Source organism: Gambusia affinis, linkage group LG06 (genome assembly GCF_019740435.1).
Source record: "Gambusia affinis linkage group LG06, SWU_Gaff_1.0, whole genome shotgun sequence".
NCBI classification, from domain to species: Eukaryota; Metazoa; Chordata; class Actinopteri; order Cyprinodontiformes; family Poeciliidae; genus Gambusia; species Gambusia affinis.
Window position 1 is genome coordinate 7,676,977 of NC_057873.1, and position 21,809 is coordinate 7,698,785.

The following is a 21,809-nucleotide window of genomic DNA, read 5'->3' on the forward strand; positions in this document are numbered from 1 at the left end:
GTCAAGGAGAATGTATGTTTATTTTGTCTTGGAGACAGGATGCCCTGAGAACACATTTTAGAGATAACTTTTGATAGCGTGCCCAGGTGTGAGAACATTAGACCTGCTGGTGTGTAACAGGTGTGTGAGAGACGATGAGAGACTCAATAATGAGAGGTGTGGGAGCAAGACCCCCCATCTGCTGCAATGCACAAAAATCTGATCCAATAAAGTTTGACACAACAAAGTTTTATCTCAGATGAGAAATGTGACCTCCAAAAGTGAGGTTTTTTTTACTTTGATGCATTTTGTGTAAATGCATTTTAAACATTTGCGCATGCCTTTCCTTTTTATTTTTGTTTTACACAAATATATAGACTATTTTAAATTAAGCATTGTTGTTGTGTAGATAAAGGTGTGGAAGGTGTCAAAGCAATAAATGTTTCAGAGCATGCATGCCCTTACTTCTTACTTCTGCAACACTAAAAATGTGCTTTGTCTGTAACTCTGAATTTTATTTATTTTCAAACTGACTTTGTTTTTGTGCACTCTTCCCTTTTTTGAGTCTTTGCTCCTTTCTTATTCTATCTTCCTCATAGAATCCTTTGTTATAAATTAATCAATAAGAATATAAAGTTTTCTGAAACTGTACATAAAACTCGGGTTCATTCATTCTTGTTTCTTTGTTTATTTATTTTTTGTAGGGGGAAAAAGGCAGTCTTCTAAAATATTAAGAATGAATGATGGCTCTGGGAACCGGGGTACTCCGAAGGTCCCCTGATGCCATTGATATTTTGTGAGGAGATTTTCTACTGTCAGCCAAGTGGTTCCCGTGTTGCTGGATCATGGTGTGTCTGTTATCAAACGACAAGTGATTCCCCGTGTAGCCAACGTTCAAGCCTGTCAGGGAACTGCATTCAGTCTGGCAACTGGCTCATTTCCAGCAGACAGCTCGTCTTGGCCACAGCAGGGCGTGTCTCTGGTCAGGTGACTGTTGCCTTTTTTCTTCCCTCCTTCGATGTTCACAGAGTGACTTTTCTTTCACTAGATTTTCTCTAGTTTGCAGGCCAATGTGTTGCTGACTTTTTCTCTGTTTGCCTTAAAAATGACAGTAGTTTCATTGCACCTAAGCTATAATACATATTCAGGGACTATCATGGTCATAGTAATGATGATTTGTCCAATTGTGAGCAGAAAATGTTATTTTGGAGATCCTACAAACCAGAACCCAACTCAAGGGTTTAAAAGTCTCAAGTGGTCAATGTAGTCAGAGATTAATTGTGAAACAAACTGTAAATAGAATTTATTCAGGCAGCATTTAAGATTCATTTAGTCATTCACATGCATGTGTACAAAATACCCTGCTGCAAACAGGCTTGTACTGGCACTTCCATTTGATGTTATTGAAGTTGCTGGTATAGCTAAGTATTAAACATGTTGGAGGAAGCTATGGAGGATGTGATAATGTGTTAAATTTATGAATGCAATCTGTGAATGACAACGGATGTTCTATTCTGACAGAGGACACATAAAAGTAAACACCAAGGCAAAATCATGCATTTTCTATCTTTAGTCAACTTATGCTCATAGCCACATTGTTGGTTTGGCTGCAAACTCAGCTTGATCCATTTGTCATTGCAGTACTAATGCAATGACGAATAGTACGTACTCATTACTCAGGCTTGAATGTTTCCTTTTCTTAATGTCAGAAGAGTATCAAAAACCTTGGGCAACATTTTCTTTAAACTAAGTGACTTTTTTGCAGATGAGAAGAAATACTACCTTTTGAAATATTCACTTTAATAAATCTTACCTTCTTCTGAGCTGCAGGATTTCAGGGATAGTAATGTTTACTCCATCTTTTTCCCTATTCCCATTATACTTCCAAACATTTAGTATGGATTATCATATTTCCATTTGAAAGGTCTTTCCTCTCCACCAAAATATCTGCCAGTTTTTCTGTCTAGAAAACTCTGTGCTCTGATGTTACCTAATGTTACATCAGCATCCAAGTATAGTAATGAGAATGATTGTGGAGGGGTGTCACTCAAAAGGCTCATTTTATTTTGAAAAACAAACAAACATGCCAACAAAAGTGAGTTTTACAGTTTATGAACTTGGAAAACAATTGATTATTTGATTATTTATTAATCTATCACAGTTTTAAGAGTAACCAACAATATGAGTTTTATCCTTTAAAATTTGTTATTTTTTTAAATAGAGAATGAGAATGGGAATAATAAGCATGTTAAGATTGGAGAGAATAGATAGAATTTTACTCCTATTAGAAACGTTTTTTGCTCTACTCTGATTTCACAGAGTAGGGTCCTGGATGTCCAAGTTGTTTACATTTATTCTTTGCCAGGGAAAACTTCTGATCATTTGCCACTGACTGGCTTTGTGTGAGCCTAAGAAAAAATATATTTTTAGTGCATATTCACTATAAGAATAAATGATTAAGAACGCCCAATGAGATAAAAAATCAACTTTTTAACTAATTTGAATGATGAATGAATTGGACTCCTTTGCTTGCTAACTATGTAATTGGAACGGAATCTGTCTGCCTTAAGACAGCAGGTGTAAATTTGCTATATAAATAAATTGAACAAATTGACACTGGGAATAAATTTGGTTTTAATATACACCTCCCAAACTGTGAAGGGAAGTCATTACGGAGTATTTGTCATTCCCTCGTGCCTTTTTTTAAAGAAACTTTAACAATCGTTTCTTAAGTGTGACAGATAATGGAAGAAAAAATTGGAGCAAATGTGAGCAGACATGTTGCAGATCCCTCCATCTGTTGTCTGTGCCCTCTTGTCCTGTCATGACTGCAGGGTGGCTATTGACTATCACAGTCATGGGAGGAAGCTGGGGAACCTGAAAAGAATCCACACATGCATGGAGGGAACATGCAACCACCACCATGTAGCCCACATTGCATAAGAAATTCTTAAAAAGTAAATAAACTGAGAATAACTGCATATGACATTTGTTTTGTTTGCCATGTATTGCATTTGGATACAGTAGGTTTTATGATGGAGGGCTAATGATGACAATTTTGATGACAGATATAATAAATGGCTACTTGGCTTTGATGTTAAAAGCCTGCCACTGAGGGATTGCATGTTTCATACCAACTTCTGCAACTTCTTCAGAATAGTATCTTGTAATTCTCAGCAAGTTTTCAATTCAGGCTCTTGTGACATTGGCACAATTCTTTGCAAGCCCAAATGATTTGCGAGGCAGGATTGCGCAAGAAGGTGGACGACTTTAAGGATGACTTGCGTAAAATCAAACAGATTCATCAGAGTGGATTATTTTTCAGCCTGTAGCTCTAACCAAAGATTGACCATCTTTGGGACTGTATGTCTTTGACATGGAAATTACTGTTTTGAATGAATAACAGATATACCAGGAAGGTGATGAAGCACATCTTAGACATACCAATACCAACCTGCTTTCTTTATTTTTCAGGCTTTCTAGAGTTTTGGATCATCTTATCCTATTCAGCATTCTATAAGTCTTTCATTCTCTAGGGCAGGGAAGATGAACATGTCACACTTGTCAAGATACAGAAACGTGCCTCGACAATTTATTCAGTATAAAGACATTTTATTCAACAAGCATTTGCTTTAAAAATCGTAGAATAAAATCACTTGCAGAGCTCAGCATATAATTCACCATTAAAAGATGCATTTTAAATTGCGGTAATGTTGGTCATAGGTCGTAATACAGAAAAAAAAATCTGCTTTTTGTATCAAAATACTTTCAATGTCATTTTTTAAAATCTAGTTATCAAAACTTTATTCTGTTTTGTTTCTCACTTGTTGGTCAGCTTAATGGATTTTCTCATGTCTCATTATCCCTTGAAAATCATTTAATCTATTTGAAGGTCTGTTCTCATGATCAAATTCACATTTTACTCTATTTTTCCTAAAGGAAACTAATTATCAGGATTATGTGTTTGTTGGTGTTTTCCAAACAATAAATATTCCCACAAGATCTTGTTCAGTGAAGGAAACAACACATTTTCAGATGAGGTTTTTTTTTTCTATTTAATTTATTTGAAGCAAAACATGCAGCTCAAACTGATGACTTGTCTTCATTTTTTGCATTGCAGACAAGGTTAATTTTTTTTAGTCTACATTTCCTTCATGTTTTACATATAGATATGTAGTTGGACAGCATCTGCAAGATGCTTGGCATAAACTAGTGTACAGCTGTGGTGTGAATTCCTGCCGTTATCTTTGGCGGTGGCACAAAGACTTGGAAGGACTCAGGAATTCTGGATCGCCTTAAGCGGAGACTCTAATCAGCATGCGTGGGGCTTCAGCAAGACATCTGGGCAGGCACATAATGTCAAGCAATTTTCTGTAAGTGAAGGAAACCTGATTTGGTGTAGAGTGGCTGAGTAGATGGGCTCTCTAAAATTACTTTGAAACATCTGAGTTTACATCAAATACAGCTTAGCTGGACTGAAGCATAACCTCCTGGCATGCACATCATGGCAGGCACCCTACACTACATCTAACAGGTAATGCTTAGGGACAGAGACTGCTCTTTGGCTGACCTTGTGTTTCACTTAACACAGCTGAAAAAAGTTACTTGAGTTACTATATCACAAACCTGTAAAGTTAAAAACCAATGTTTTAGTTTGATAAATGTCTGCTTTGCTGCATTTTGAAAACAATTGTAGCAGAACTGCAAGGGGGAAAAAAATTACTTAAATTTCACATTAACCATGTGTCAGTTTGATTTGGATTAACATAAGAGATGTTTCACACTTGTTTTGGCAACTAATGATTTAAAATAATTGTGGTTTAGGTGATTCAAATGAATAATACCAGCAGGAGGCCGCTTAGTTATTTCTCTTTGATCAGTAGCCAGTTAATCATATTGGAGAGTTAGTTGCCCCTAAACGAGGATCTAAATCATAATCAATGGAAATGGGATATTGTATAAAGCTTTCTTGGAAATAATGCACAATTACTTCAAATTAGAAATGACATTTGAACAATGTTAGAATTATTTGTTTCAATAATTCCACAACATACTAAACAGAAATAAACTGCATTTCAAAGGTATATACACAGGTATAAAAATTATTTATTTAGGCGTATGACAAAGTGGCTCACCATCTTGTAACAAAAATATCTATTTACAACACATGGGTCTTCTATAGTTTCTTTTATCAATCATTAGTACTGTTCACATAGTTAGTATTATCATCAGTAAACCTCATTCTATATGTGCATTTCTAGTAAATAGACTCTAGAAATGTCTAGAGTCTAAGCCAACTGTTAAGCCAACTGGTTTAACAGTTAAATTATAAAAGTAGCATGACCTGTTAATATGAACTATGAGTTCAGCTGCCATTTTAATTACTGCTGTTACTTTGTAATTCAGTGCTGATAGGCTGGGCCCTCATGTTTTTCTACAAAACCAGTTTTGCAAAAGAATTTATTTCTATTTTACATACATAAGATGACTAGTATTGGACAAAGCAGGTACAACTTGTGCAGATTTTTGTTGTCATTTTCAGAGCCACCACCATACATAACTGCCTGGGTTCACCACTGAAATTATCTTCTGATTTCCCCTTAAGGGCATTTGGATGTTAGCTGACATAAAGATGAAGTGCTTTCCCATCAAATGTTTACTTATGGGCAGATTGTCCTTGGAGAGTTTGCTGTGGGACGTTGACAAAGGAAGAGCAGTGACCTCAGTCATGGCCAGCTGAGGGACTGAGGTCAGTTCTCACTATGAGAAGACAAACCTCTCAGTGGTTGGTTAAACTCATCACTACAGGGACAAGCAGCACACAACAGAAATGTGTTTGACAGATGATGATGGGATGTTGTCACTTTTTTTGAGTTCAAATACAAGTAAGATGTAGGCTGAGTGCTCATGATTTACACCTCTGGTGGTTGTGCTTGCCAGTACCCAATCTTTCTCCCTTGTTATGTTTCTCCTTTTCCAATTTTCTTTCTTATCTTTAGTCAGTGATGTGCTACTATCGGTTTTGTTATTGTGGTCTTCAACAAATTACATTAATCTGCCCTGTGCTTGTTCTCCTTCAGTCATAGTCAAGGTTTAATTCGTTCTTTAAAATAAAAATAAAAGCATTAAATCATTGGGGGGGGGGTTTTCTTCACTTGTGGCATAATTTATTATTTGCAAAGAAGTGGATATTTTTTATTTTATTTTTGTGATAAGTAAAGATGAGGCAATTATCCTCCTTCAAAATGTATGTGTCCGTCTGTTGCGTTTTTAGTTGATGTAGGTTTTTCAGTGTCAAGTGACAAGTGCTCTTCATGTGCTGCTTGGATATTATTTATTTACCGTAATCTTCAGGTTCATTAGGAAATAGCATTTTTCTTTTCTTAATCAAATCAGCAAAGAACCGCTTAGTCCAAAGCAATATATCAAAACCATTAGTCAAGCTTATTCAGTTATTAAAGGTAATGTTGTTATTGCCGTGTGCGAGTCAATTTGCCAGATTCAAATTAAACCCTAAATATTGAAGGTGCCAAACTGATTGTTTACTCTGTGACATCCCTTTGCTAAGTTAATTACAAATGGGACTTTGAAAGTTTGTATGTTTTGAAATGTAGAAGTGGACATACACTATTATAAAATTTTTTTTAGTAATTTAACTAAAAAAGGTGAAACTCATTTCATGTAGGTTCATGACACAGCTGTGTATTTCAGGTATTTACTTCTGTATTGTTTGAAAAATGTTCTTTACAGCTAATAACATCCAAAATTCAATTTCTCAGAACATTAAAACAGTTCATAATAACAATTAAACAATGGGGTTTTAATGCAGAAAGGTTTTAAAGAGACCCAGGCGGTTTTAACAGCAGCCTTCAGCTTGTGTACATTGTCGATTCTGGTGTCTCTTATTTTCAAGTGATTTTTTTTCTTTGTCTAAAATCATCTAGGAATGACTCCCAACAGAGGGCACCGGATAACTCTACTCAATTATTTCTTTTAGTTTCTTTGGTTGGTTGATGAGACATAACATATACAACTTCATTACTTATGATTAAACCTTAAACCTTACATTAAACTAGGAGATCTTATTTATAGTATATGAAATGCATATAATCTTACAAAAGGTGTTTGGGTTATTTTATTGGTTCTCAGTAAAAGTTCTCTTAGGAATGTCAAAATGTTTTTCTTTCTCAGTAAAATTTATCGATATACCTGCTGTGTGCTTGCAAACACTTTTCGTTCACAGGAATGAGATTCTTATCACTGTATCTGAGTTTGCCAACACTATTGCAGGAGAGTTGTAGATTAATAACTTCCTACCCAAACAAAAACAGGTAAAACCAAAGACTTGTGGGAAAAATGAATGAGTGCTAAAAACAACAAATTCTCCATTAGATTGGCATGCGCCAACTTTGATGTTCCTGGTTTCCTCATCTGATAAGACTTTGGTCACAAATTACCAAGAGATTACCTGTTTTACAGATAAGCATTTTGTCCTTTTCCCACTCTTCAGGTTGCCAATGACCTATTTTAAAGTCAAAAACAGTTTATTTTTTTTCTCCACAAGGCTTCAGTATAAACCCCAGCTATCTTATCTTATTTATTCTGAGTAACCTCATTGAAACCTCAAAACATTGTCCTGAGCCGTATGCAACGAAATTTTGTTATGTATACACCCCTGTGCATACAAAATGACAATAAAGTCTGTCTAAGTCTAAGTCTAAGTCTAAATACTATAATGAGCAAAATTACCGCTATTTTTACTTTGGTTTGCATTTGCTCTAAATTTTAAACGCATAGGGCATGAGAAAACTTTTTCATTTAACTGGCAATAAATAAAACATTTCATATATACATGGGCATGCAGTACTTTACAACAGATGGGGTATTTATAAGCTCTAAGGAAATATTACCAGCATTTATCAAGAATGTACAGTGGATAAACACACAAGCGTGACTTTGATGAGCCTGTTTAATACAAATGCTTATGCAATGTTCATGGCTTTAGAAATATGATAAGAATGATCATGAAAATTGTTATCTGTTAAACTGAGTGTAATGTCACTCTAAAGACTACTGGGTAAAAATAAAACAACAACCCAATAACAGTTATTTTGCTGAACCAGTGCTTTGTTAGATAAGAACTGATTCAGGCCTTTGTTGATTTAGAAACAGTATGATGTGGTTGGACACATCATACTGTGTTAGGTTTTTAATCCAATAAATAAGTTAAAGCAGTTTCAAAGGACCTTGTGAGTAACTATCTGTTGTTGAGGCTCAGTGAACTCAATTATTTCACATTTTTATTTGATGATAAACTTTTATTGCTAAGAGGTGACATGCCATAGTGACTGCTGAATTTATTTTATGACCAAATGAATGATTATCCTTTAGAAGAACCCTTGTCATAAAAGGAAAAAGCTGTGGAAGCACTTGTATTTCAGTTTATGCTTAGTCTGACAGTTTTAATTCTAGATGTAATTTTTAAAAACGGCTCTCTCCAGTTCTCCACACACATGGCCACTTCAGCCCAGCCTGTAGCTCATATGTACTTAAGAGTTGAGCTGGATTTAAAAATTTAATAGAGATCACTTTGTTTCAAACTATCTTGTGCCCTTTAGCATCATGGCCAACTATCATCCATGTAATTTACTTTAGTGAGTCTCCAACCAAGAGGCTAAATATCTTATAGGCATGCAAAGTGTGCATTCATGAAACTGGAAAAGAGAGTCAACAAAAGTTGTATTCCAAACAATTCTTTACTAAAAATTTGCTGCTGGTATTGATGACATAAAATGCATGCTATCAGAAACTCTACATTGTGCATCGATTTTTCCATGTAACATGAGGAAACATTGGTAGACAGTTCAAGAAAACGATAGTCAGCTTTGAGTGAAAGCAGACGGATAAAAACTACTCATGTTAAAAGTCTGATTTCTTTTTGAATTACATAGATTAGTCTGACATTTAAAGGGGAAAATTGTCATGAAGGCTATAACATAATGAAACAAGTCACATTTAGGTTAAAATTAATACAATTTACTTTTAGTTTAATCCTATTTTAAATATTCTCAGAGAAAAACAGTTTAAAACAACATTTTTAATATCTTAGGAGACTCACTGACCAACGTTTGAATTTGGACGGCACATTAGTTTCTTTATAGCTGACATTCTAAATAATTTTTGTCCATATTGACTTTAAAGGAGATTCTTTTGGTCAAAGTATGAACATATCTGTGTCAGACTCCTGAGTTATTTTGAGGTGTGTTCATTATTTTGTGTTCCTTAGTTTCTTTCTTTGATCCAGTTTCATTTGTGTTTTTATCTTCGTTCAATCCTTTTTAGTAATTCTAGTTATTTTCTTGTCCCTATTTATTCTATGTTACTCTACTCTAATTATGTTTCTTAGATCTAATCATCCTTTAGTATTAGATTTTTTTTTCCATCCCCTGTTTACTCTCCCTTGCCCCGTGTGCTACTTTCTCTCTCTCCCCTCACACCTGCAATCAGATAGCCAGTCATGCTGGTCCATTGTTCCACATTCACTCTTCAGTATTTTAACACTTCTAATTCTCTCACTCTTTGCTGGTTCTTCCTGTTAAACCTGGATTATCCTGCTGGCTTTTTATTCTGGATTCTTGTTTTTGTTTGGCTCTGGCTCCCTGTATTCCCTGTGATTTTTTTTATTTTTTATTAAGTTTTTTAGTTTATTGCCCAGTGATAGTTTGATGTTAAATGGGGAAGCAAGAAACCTGACTCACTGTTTTGAGGGACCAGCGTTTCCTTCACAGCTCTTGCTGTTTTGTTCATTATTGTGTTTCTCTCTAGAAAAGCCTTTTTTCATTTCATGAAAAAGTGGTATTTATATATGCTTGGTGCCATAACAGCTGTAGTAATGCATTTTGCTCAGCTTATTTTTGAATATTTAACCAACAATTCAGTTGAACTAAAATCACATTGTCCAGTTATCCAGAGTAAAAGAGGAAAAAAAAAAGAATAAAGATACATCAAGACCATACCTAAAAACAAAACTGGACATTGGGATTGTTGAATATTTAAATTTAGCAGAAAATCACATATGTGGAGTACATTAATATATCTTCCACCCCATTGACAGATTTGATCTCACAGCTAGGTTAACATACAAGATTGTTTTCTCTTTTTTTCTTTACAAAAAGTGCAATGATTTATATATTCGTCCATTGTATATATCTGCTCCTCCACAGACTATCATAGGACAACACACAGACACATTGGATAAAAATTATGCACACGCGCACTCACCCCTGCCGTCACAGCCATATGCAATTTCGAGACCAATTAACCTCACAGTCATATTTTTTGAATGTGAAAAGAGAATTCTATCCTTCCAGCAGATAAAGGTTCAGCTCAACAGCAAAAAATATCAGAGCCATGCACAAGACACTAGAATGTTAGGATCTAATATTTTTGTTTGTAGCAAAGGACCCCTATGTAAGCCTGAGTAACATATTCTGAAATAATGAGTAACATGTTTACATGAATCTGCATGAAACAAGATATCAATGTTTAATTCACGTTTGATTAGACTTATAAATTTTTTTGTACCAACTATTTTCATCATTTCATAATAATTCATAATCTCCTGCTTATGTCAACATAGTATTCTGATAAAGTTACAGCTGTATAGTGGCAGTATTATTATATAAGAGCATTCTTAACAAGAACTAGTTCTGAGTTTAGTTTAGTTATAATTGAATTAATTAATTTCTTTCCTGCCCAGAGCTATCTACATCTACAGCAACTCTTTGAACAATTGTGAATTAATATGAGCTACAACATTTAATTTCCCTTTGGGATTAATAAAGTATTTTTGAATTTGAATTAAATTTATATTCACCACCTAAACATTGTGAATGAATTTTCAATCCCAACATAAAGCAGTTCAAATTCAATCAAGAATTTTTAATGAAATTAAGTGTTTTAGAATTATACCTTTTGATAAAATCCAGACAAAATTCACCCATTTCATTGCTTTAGGAGTTAGAAAGCAAAAAGACACTGCAATGTGTCCTTTGTACATTTGACTAAAATAAATTTGGTGTGACACAGTTGTTTCATCAATCATTGTTACTACTTCCTTCAGAGATTGTTTGGCTGCAACTGTGTAATATAAGAACTTTGTTGTGAGGCACTACGTAAGAACTAAATGCCATTACCATAAAAGATTTTAAGAATATAACTTGCTTGTTCGAAAACACAGAAGAATGGCTTAAAAAAAAAAAAACACATAGCTGAGCTACAACTTTGTTGGACCACCAGTAAGCTAACTCAGTGTTTATTTACTACTTGATTTATTGACAGACAAATAAATAATTTATGTAATGCAAAAGTAAAGTCATTTTGCACAGGTGCAGCTTTCACATTTGAACTGAGAGTTAAAAGCACATTCAAGTGCTGTTTTATTCCCCCAGAAATATCCAATGTGAGGGAGCACAGCAGGAGGGGCTGCCTGCTCTTCCCATTGGTTTGGAATGAAAGAGCTCTTAGTTTCAAACATGCACTGAATTGTTGAAGCTCTCAACTTGATGCCTCATCCAACACCTTTCTAAGAAAATTTTTTGGATTTGTGGAAAAGCAGTTTAAAAATTGCCTATCCGTTTAAATGGCAATGTTCATCTTCATCATATTTAAGGAAGTAGTACGAATCTCCTATCTCTGGATGTGAATTATCCGCTGATTTAAAGTTGAAAGAAAGCTGTATGATCAAAACACATGCAGAGTTGTATAACCTGAAGGACTTATCATTTTCCTGTTTCCCCAGGGTTTAATCTCTTTTATTGATGTTTTTCTTTCAGATATGATGAAGGAAAAAAAAAGAATATAACTGTAACACACTGAGTATTTTTTTTCCTATCTTTCATTTGTTCAGGTTTCTACTTTGATTATCAAATCAAATATGACTTTATTTGAATATATGGACATACAAAAACAGAGAAATATTTAGTGGAGCAGCAAATTAATTTGCCATTCTTTTTCACAGTTGTTCCATCAACCATTGTTGATGGTTGATAGAGCAACCATCAGCATTGGTTGATGGTTGACAGTGTCTGTATTGCAAATTACTGAAAGCAAATCAGTAGTTCAATTTACTTTCACAGTCAGAAAGTTGTGTAAACCCTAATATTCCCAATTCCCCTGAAAAAGCCCTTTGTGTAAAATGAATAAACATTATGAAACAACAATACTGATCTGATAATGATCTCAACATTTCTTTAACAAATGATGTTTTTTTTTTGTTGCAAAGTATTTTTTAAACGACATGTTTTGTTTTAAATCATTGTAATAACAGTGAAATAATTCACAGAACAGAGGTTTTACAAGTGACAAACTGTGTTATAAAGAATCTTGATTAAAGTTTGAAATATTCTCTGCAAGTTTGATCAGTCTACATGTGCAACATTGCATACTAGTGATTGTTAAATCCAATCCAAACTCACCAATGCAGCCTTTTGGATTAGCAACTAATCAGACATCAATTTGTACGTCATCGGTTTATATTTTTCTTGAATTGTATGTACCACCAGGGGTTTCCCATTCCTACATAACAAGCAAGAAAGTGCTTCCAAGGCACAAATGGCAAACATGCTGCGCTGGACAAAAGGGTATATTACGCCTGTAAAAAAGATATAAGGCACTGTTTGCAAGAAGAAAATATTTGAATTTATATGGTTGGTAAATTACATTTTACCTCAGACCATGCAGTTTTACACTAAAAACACTAAGAAACATGCCACTTAACAGGCTGGTAAATAATTTGCTCCAATGCTCACTTAAGAGACCAACACGATTAAAATAGTTTAATAGTAATGAGCATTCAAATCAATGATTGATAAATTAACAACATAAAACATTTGCTTATTCAGTAGTGAGCAGCTACTCAATAATCTCTCAGTAAACCTTCCGTTTCACAATAAAATAAAATGAGCCTAAAATAAAAGATTGTGTCAAAAAATGTTTAAATGTTCAGTTCTGCAAAAAGCAAAAAGCTGCCAAATCTAACTTTGACTTTTTGTGACAGCTTAGTTTTTTTTTCAGTCCATATAACCAAAGAAGGTAATAGTTATACACAAAGTTCTGCAGACATGTTCCACCATTATTCACAGAACTCTTCAGTTTCTCTTTGCTGCAGGGAAGAAGGTTGCTCTGACTTCCACCACATAATACCCAAAAGGTGTCACAGCTTTTACTTTCTTTTTATAGAAACTCCTGTCTGATTTCAGTGGTATGCTTTGAATTGTTATCGTGCTGGAACTTTCTTCCTTTCTCGTGCTTCAGGAGAATGGAAGTCATCTTGTCAGCTCATATTTCAGTACATTCACAGGAGCTTTTGGTGATGTCTTTAAATTTCATGTCCCAAAAGCTTTTGCACTTTGCAACCCTCGTATTATTAAATTATGGTAAGAGTTCCTCACTTCCTAGACCAGGAATTCCAGGTCAAGTTCATGCCAAATAATCTGAGCTGAGCATATTTATCTTGTTCTCATTATAGCAAAGGACGTGCTCCCAATATTCATTAGGCTTCCGTCATGTTCTCTAGCAAAATCTAATTTTGCAGTTTGGACTGTAGAAAAAGCAATTTTTTTTCTCTTGTAGCCCATCCACTGAGGTCAATAATACAGCAACCCATGCATTGTATAAACTGTCACAAAAAGAGATTTTTTCCATTTATAAGCCCTTTGACAAATTGACTGCAATATTATGTGAATAGTTCTCCACCCTTTGAGTTAGAAAATCTAGTACCTAATTCGCCATACACATGTAGATTAAATGTATTTATCTTTGTAGATTATAACTATTTGTTCTTCATTTAGTTTGTAATCATACATACAACGAAAAATGCAACTGACCATTTATGCGTTTTTTTGCGATATAAATGGCATAATATTTATGTGTTTCTTGCCTTTTTAGAAACTATAATTTCATTGTTTCATTTAGCATTAATTAAGCCCTACATTCTGCTTCCATTTCTACTATTCAATCATGTTGTTTTTCTGACTATGGCAAGAAGAAGAACAGCAAAAAAACACAATGCTATCAATAGAAAGTCTTGATCCCACCTATCTAACTTATTGTTTTCTTGTTTTATCCCTTCATGCTATCAGTGGCTGGGACAAAAAGCAAAGCGAAAGGTGAGTTATTGTTTCCATTTTCTTGGTACATGATTTATGTCGCACACAGTTTCCAATAAAAAAGCTCTGGATCAACCTTTTATCTCCAAGAGCCCAGCAAGCATTAACATATGTTGCTTTGAATGAAGCTTTCTCTGCGTATATATTTTTTTCTTTTCTTTCAAACATTGATTTCTTCTGAAGAGGTATACTAAGCCTACTCCCTCATTCCCAGATACGGGCTGCTTCACATATGTATAGATTCACACTAGGGAGCTGCCCACGTCTCCCAGTCATTCCTCTATACAGGGGTGTAGAGCTACCGTGCAGCTCCAGTGAAGCAGCTGGGGCGTGTTCCTGATTCAAGGACAGCTTAGAGGAGAGGAGTGAGAGGAAAGTTTCCCTGTCTTCATCTCCCTACTTAGTTCCAAGTTATATTAAAGTCTTTCTAGTTAGAACATTGCTTTTCACGCTTTTGTATTTTATCTCGATGACTTGCTTGACAGAAAATTATTATGATCCGTCACCATAATAATTGTTGCTTTTCTTAAAACAAGTAATTTTGAGACAGAAGTTGTTTAGTCAACCTGTTGGTCTGATATTAGATGAAAAAATAGCCTCATTATTTCTTAGAGACCATCGTTTGAAAGATAGAAAATTCTGAAATGATAGTGTGATATTGATATCATCAGACAAGGCATGTTCATATGTATAGTATATTTAAGCAACATGCTCTTTTAAAGTGGCTTATGGCTTAACATATTGGAAACATAAAATAATTAACAAGCAAGAAACATAAAATTTTTTTCAAATGTCAACATCAAATTCTCCAAAAAGCAACATAATAAAATATTGGACCAAAAACTAAAAGTCAGGTTCAGTTTTGCAAAAAACAAAAGCTTAGTTTCATTTAAATCAGGGATTTTCAGCCTTGATTTAAAGGGAACTCAGTGTTCCAGCAGTTTTGTAGTTTTCTGGAAGTTTATTCCAGATTTTTGGAGAATACAAATTGAATCCTGCTTCTTCATGTTTGGTTCTGATTCTAGGGATACAGATTAGACGAGAGCCAGAACATTTGAAGTGGACATTTGGGCTAGCTAACTCCAGTATTCACCCCTTGACCAAAGAGATAGTCAAAAAGTCAACATAGACAGACAATAGGGATAATTAAAATGCTAGATAAAAGTTTTATTGGGCATTCGTCTTTACTTTTGTATCTGATAATCTAATAGATATAGATTAAATACAAAATACAAAACATTAAAGAAAGTTACTTGTTTAAAAACCCACAATTGCTTTTTACCTTATACTTTGGTAGACATTAATCACGTTCATCCATACTTTTGGTTAAAACCTCATCCAGTATGATAACTTAAGTGCGTGACCCAACCCAAATCTGGAATAATCTGTGTTTATCCCTCAAGACTGGCTTTAGATCATCTGAATCGTGTTATTTCATCCCGCTATAGGTTGAATCTGCTTAGCTGTTAGTGCAGACTAGCTCTGTGGTCAGAATTGTCAAATATTGCACTGAGTCTTGGCTGAGGATTTGCAGTGTGAAATTTATTCTCCTACATACATAGGCACTCCAGCTTCCTCCATCAAAACATGTGTGCTAGCTCAGTTGTCCACTCTAAATTGGCTTTAGTTGTGACAGCATACATGGTTGTTTGTTCTGTGTACATCTGTATTGCCTGAATCTATCCATGGTGTGCTCTGTCCTTTTGTTTTGTTTTTTTTTGTTTGTTTGTTTTTAGGCAGTTAAAAAAATCAATTAACTTGCATTTTGCAGCAAAATGCACAGAGATAAAAAATGGACATGTTTAAACAAAGCAAAAGAAAGTAACCACAGGCATAACTGGAATGAGAAAAAAAAGGATGTAACACAGAAAAGCAAAAGCATAACTGCTGACAAGATGTAGGTGATGAATGTAATTAGCAAAGTAGGACCAAAGGCAAAGAGAGATCTGTAAGAAAGATTTAATTGAAACAAACTGGGAAACAGGCATGTAAGCAACCCGAGATACAGAAACATAAAGTGTAAAATTTCTGTAACCTTAGAAGAAGACGACTATTACTGACAACAGTACACAGACTTTTAGAATCTATAAATGTTTTCTGGTATTTTGAAATTCTGTGCTTCTAATTCTTTTTGTAAGTGTGGGGCTTTTGTTTGTGTGCTTTTTATGTTATTTTTTCCTCTTTTTTGTATTTTGGAAGTGACGTCAGCCAAAACTACTGGTGAATGTTCATTTACATGAATGTAGTCCACAGATTTTATTTTACATTCTTTTCCAAAATGCAGTGCTTCCTAATTACAGAAGCAATTAGGGTGGTCGTTTTTAATTAACAGAAGATACACATTCAGCATTTGTACTTCGGAAATCTAGTGCAACGCTTTTTCCAACAGCACTTTCAGCACTCTAATTATGGTTGATGACTTGTATTAATAATTATGAAGATAATACCATATATATAACAACATGTAGCAGCGTCTAATAGTGATTAATAGGTTTTGTCAGGTTTACGCTTTCATGGCGATGTAATTTTTTTCATAACATAAGGAAAAGAGTTGAAAAATAGAAAAAGAAAACTCCCGAAAGTACTCATGATGGGTTTTCCCACATGATGTCATTATAATGGAAAACACGACTCTGAATACCCCTCGGAGGACTCGGCTCAAAAAATGAAGACGTGCTTTGACCAATATGAAGGCACAGTAAAAGTGAACCACTCATCAAAATATGAAAAAAAAATGTATGAGAAGAGTAAACTCAGCAAAAATTTTGTGTGAAAAAAAAACTTCTTTCTGGATACAAATTTATTCTTTGCAGTTGAAAGTAGCAATGCAGCTTTTAATGCCGCTGTCGTCATCGTCTTCTTTTTTTTATTTTATTTTATTTTTTTTTACATCAGACCACTGGGATAAAAACAAAGGATACTTCCTCTGCCTTGGAAGTGTTGTATTGTTTAACTATTTAACATTTACACATTTTGTCATATTAAAACCACAGCAGCTAATGTAGTTAATTGGGGTATTATTTGATAGAAAAACACTAAAACGTGGATTATTTAGAAGTGGAAGGAAAATAATTTGTGATTTTAAAAACCAGACAAACTTAAAGCCTGAATGAAAACAATAGAATGAATGAACAGCTAGAAACTCAATTTTAAAGTTTTTTTGTAAAATGCATTAAAATAAGTCAAATTGGTTCATTAACAGTGTGTCTACATTGTCATCTCCACATATTTTGAAGTTGACATAAGTTTGGACTTTGCACCTTTTTAAGATAGCAACATGACATTGTAAAGCATGAGGCTGAACCAGTGAACATTGTAACTTATAAAAAACATATTTATGCAGGCTTTATTTAAATTCACCAAGATGTCTCTAACAGAATTCAATTTTTGTTGGTTTTTCTTTGTCTAAAACCCTTAGCTGTCACGAGAACACTGGTGTCCTCATGGGCCCTCTGGATAACATGTAAGCGTTTTGGGGGGTGACAGTTAAGAAACATACAGCTACCTCACTACACCATCCATATAGCAACATAATTCCAAAGCCAATTTGTGGAGCAACAAACAGAGTATGGTAACTAATACGATTTGAACTTGTAATTTCTCTTTGAGACAGCACCATATTTCTGACCCACATTCTAAAGCTGATATATTGCCTTTCCTAACTTTTCCTTCTTTTTTTACCTGTAGAAAAAAAACCTACTCCAAAGACTTTTTCCCAGCAGGGATATTTATTACCAGTTCTGTCGATTTAGCACACCTACCCTTTCTCCCAGCCTCCCCCACTGTGGGAAATCACAGGGGAGGACGAGGCTCAGAACCACCTCTCTGCCGGGGAAGGTTCACTTTTGCACGGATGGCATTCAGTAACAGGCTCTAAGTGCTTTTTGTTGATGGCGGATAAGGGTGACAGACAGCTCACTCTGTCCTGGTTATTTCCTTTGTGAAAGACTTCATCAGCTCAATCAAGTGACTGCATCATTTAAAATAACACTATCAGCTCAGACTATGATTACAATACTGGGCTGATACTCAGTTGTATGCTCACTGCTGGGTTATCTTGTGTCTGTGTTGTCTGTAGCTCAAGAAGCATTGTAGGAAATCACTGTAATCCCAGTTGAGATAAAAGATGAGCAGAGACTAATGTGTTCTGATAAGATTCTGCAGTGAGACTGATACCAAATGTTTTACAGTACAAGCAAAAACTTAGGAGTCATTTGCACAGAAGTGACAGCGTGCAAGACAAATACTGCTTTTTCATTATGTGGTCTTTAGTGTTTACTCATAACTGACCTGCATACAGTAAATAAGCCCACCAATCCTTGTTGTATTTACATTTTGATGGGGTGTGAAAGAGAGTGACATTACCAGTTTAGGCTCCAGTAATTACAGCCTTTAATGTTTTACTATAATTGTATATGGATTTTCTATGACTGAATGAGCTTTGTTCTGGAGGGCTTGTTTTGCAAGAATTTGAAATGTTCCCCGTTGACTTTAAATAGAGACATTATCTAAAGCTGACAGTGCTCAAACTGGTTGTGTTAGAATTCACCTTGGACGGGTAATTTACAGATTACCCTGAGTTAATGGATCAGAGTTAGATTTAGTGTTAATTAGCTGCTGCCCCCACAACAGTTGTTTAAATCTCCCTAATTCACTGGGCTGATTGCTTTTAAAATTGCATCATTTACAGAGATCCCCAGAACAGCAGGTTTGCACTAAACAAGGGATGCTTTTCTGTTGAGGTTAACCCAGTGGGGCATAAATTACACTGCCAGAGTAAATGATTGTTTTAGGTGACAGATGTGACCTTTTAAGAAGCAATAAATTAAGTGAAATATGTTATAGCCCATGTCGTTCCTGTTCAGGAAAGGTCACTAAACAAACAATCAGATATGACGAGACTTGGCCACGAGCCAGCAGATAAAAACAGACTTATCATCTCTTAAGTCTTTCACTCCCACTTTCTTTTATTTGCTTAAATTTTTAGTTGATTTTTATACCAAAAACTTAATGTTATATCAAAATCAAATCTTCAATTTAGCTTTGGATGGCTTCTCTATTCTGGACTGACAGCTCATTCAGGGGAATTAAATGTAATCAGCACTCAGATTATTTTAAAGTGTAATTTACAAAGCTAAATTTCTCTAATATGTTTTCAACGAATTATAAATAAGTGAAATTTATTATTTATACATCTGTATTTGTACAGATACAAATACAATATGAAGACATGAATATTTATTTTCATTACCCTCATTTCAATCTGACATTTCTCAAACGCATACCTGTTAGACATACATCACCTTGTGGTGAGAAAGTCAGTTTATAGGACATTTTGTTTCTTTTTTTCTTTGAAATATTTAGCAGAACATATGACCGTTATTAATAAGTATGCCCCATTCTGATTTCAAGAATTGGCTTGATCTACATATCAAACCGTTCTAGAAATAATCCTTCTTGGAGTCCTTGTCAAAACTCAACCCCCAATATCTGTTATGGATTTACTCTCTGTGATTTTCATTTAGTTACAGTCCAGGTCACTTTTTGCCTGGAATCTTTCAATCAATATTGAAAACTGACATCCTAGTTGTGTATACATGATCTAATTTGTAGTAATTTTAATATCAAATTGGGAGTTTGTAATGACTTGTGTCAATGTTGAGGATTAAAAATCCTGAGCCAGACATCCTTATAATAAATTCAAGCTTGAAATACACTATCAGAGCTTATGAAAATATACATCTTTTGTAAGATATTATTAGTGTATTGAGAAAAGCTAACAAAATATTCTGCTTTGTGAAAAAAGGTTTAGGAAGCAATTTTTTTTGCGTTAGGTCTGACAGCCATAGATGTCATTAGGTTTGTTTAATCAAATCAAAATTTTATTTGTATGTTTATGATTCCTTGCCAGGCATTTTTGTATAATGTAATCATTTGTGCCTTTAATTTGTTTCTAAGTTGGTTGTTTCAAATTTGGATGACTAATTTGTCCATTTTGATGTATTTCACTACATTACCTAGAAATACTCATGGGAATCCTTCCTGTTTGTTTTTTTTAGTCATACTCCCAACTTGTAGTACAATCCAGTCAAACCTTGCTGCATTTAAAATGCAGAACAATACATCCTGATCCATGTCGAAATCATTCAGCCGCCTTCGTCTGCTGTCAAATCATCAGTGACCCTGTGCCATCTGAAGTCCTTTTCACTCTTCCACATCCAGGTGTTTTACAAATGATGCTCGGTGCTGTGCATCATGAGTTATTTCACTTTATTTTACTCTTTTCTCTTGTATTTTTGGTTATACTCGCTTCATTCAGGTCAGGTTTGGTTTCATTTGTTTTCGAGATGCTGTTTATTAAATCCTTTCTCCCTTTTAATTAATCTTTTTGAGCCAAGTCTAATCTTAAGGTTTTTCTATACATGAATCTTTTCTGTGAGAATTTCTCATTATAAGAAAACCCCCTGATGCATCCACTTTGACGGATGTTGTTGAGGAGTTTTTCATTGACATGGAAAGAATCCAATCATTTAACCCTGGATATCTATGCTATTTTTATGGTGACTTCCTTTTATTCTCTCGGTTTTCACATTAAAAATGTGAAAAAGGTCACAAACAAAAAAAAAAAATTATGCTGTAGTTGCAATGGTTATGTTATTCTTAGCGAAAACAGAAGCATGACCAAACTAAGTTTAGATATTTAAAAGATAAAAGCAAAAATTTTGAAAGCGTTGGTCTGTTGGCATTCTTTTGTTATTTTTCTTTTGTTTCCTTGATCTCAGTCACCATTCTTCTTCCCACGCTTGGGAGAACAGTTTTTTAAATGTTTCCCAAGTCAGTTATTGTGTTAATCTAAAATTCTTCTATGGCTATATGCGAATCAGCGGGGAATCCCAAGGGTGGTTATATTTATAAAATAATTCTTGCTCGCTGATCCAAATCTTTATTATGGAACACTTTGATGTAGTTTGGACTGCGCTTTAAGATATTGATACAGTGCTCAGCATGAGTGATTGCAGCAAAGTGAAAAACTCGATGCAATCAGTTGTCAACAGCTACATGTTTATTCAAGAGTAATAATTGTTGCAAAGTCAGTAGCTCGGTTTCCCTTACAGCAAAAACGTTTTCCCAATTTGAATAATGAAGCTAAAATGACTGCATTGTTTCGTAAGTAAGATTGAATTGGAATATGTGTGATTGATCTTGAGACAGTTTATTAAGCTGGCACCATGTTAATAAACTGAATTAGAACTAAATTTAATAAGGTGCCCTGTAAAGACAGGGCACCTTATTAGCATCCAATTCTAATAAGGATATTAGTTTGGATACACAATATCCAAACTTTTCAGGATATTGTGTTGGTCTATAACATAATGTAATAAACCAACAAAAGTCACGCAAAAATTGCAAAATGAAGGAAAAATTATGCATCACTTTCAATTTGTTCACTAATAAAAACATCTAAAGAATGGGGGCATTTGTATTCATTCAATGCTTTGCACAACTCTGCTACGAATCAGTCTCTTGAATTTTTAGAATTGTGTCATTCATAAAACAGTGATAAAGAGGGGAATTGGTGTTTGGTTGTCAGAAAGGAGTGGTGCAAAGCCTAGTTTATTCACCTATATCAATCCTTGTATATACAGTAGAGTTCTGAAGCAT

The 21,809-nt window shown here is 34.5% G+C and overlaps 1 protein-coding gene across 4 annotated transcripts in view; it reads left to right on the forward strand.

The window, feature by feature from the left end:
• cadm2b (cell adhesion molecule 2b) overlaps positions 1–21,809 on the forward strand; it is a 150,505-nt gene that overhangs the window by 85,314 nt on the left and 43,382 nt on the right. For 2 of the 4 annotated variants that reach the window (XM_044118731.1, XM_044118730.1), the window contains exon 2: positions 14,121–14,147. The exons of the other annotated variants lie outside the window; for them this stretch is intronic. In XM_044118731.1, coding sequence (XP_043974666.1) covers positions 14,121–14,147 — 27 coding nt within the window. The remainder of the gene's footprint in view (positions 1–14,120; positions 14,148–21,809) is intronic. 4 annotated transcript variants of the gene reach the window in all.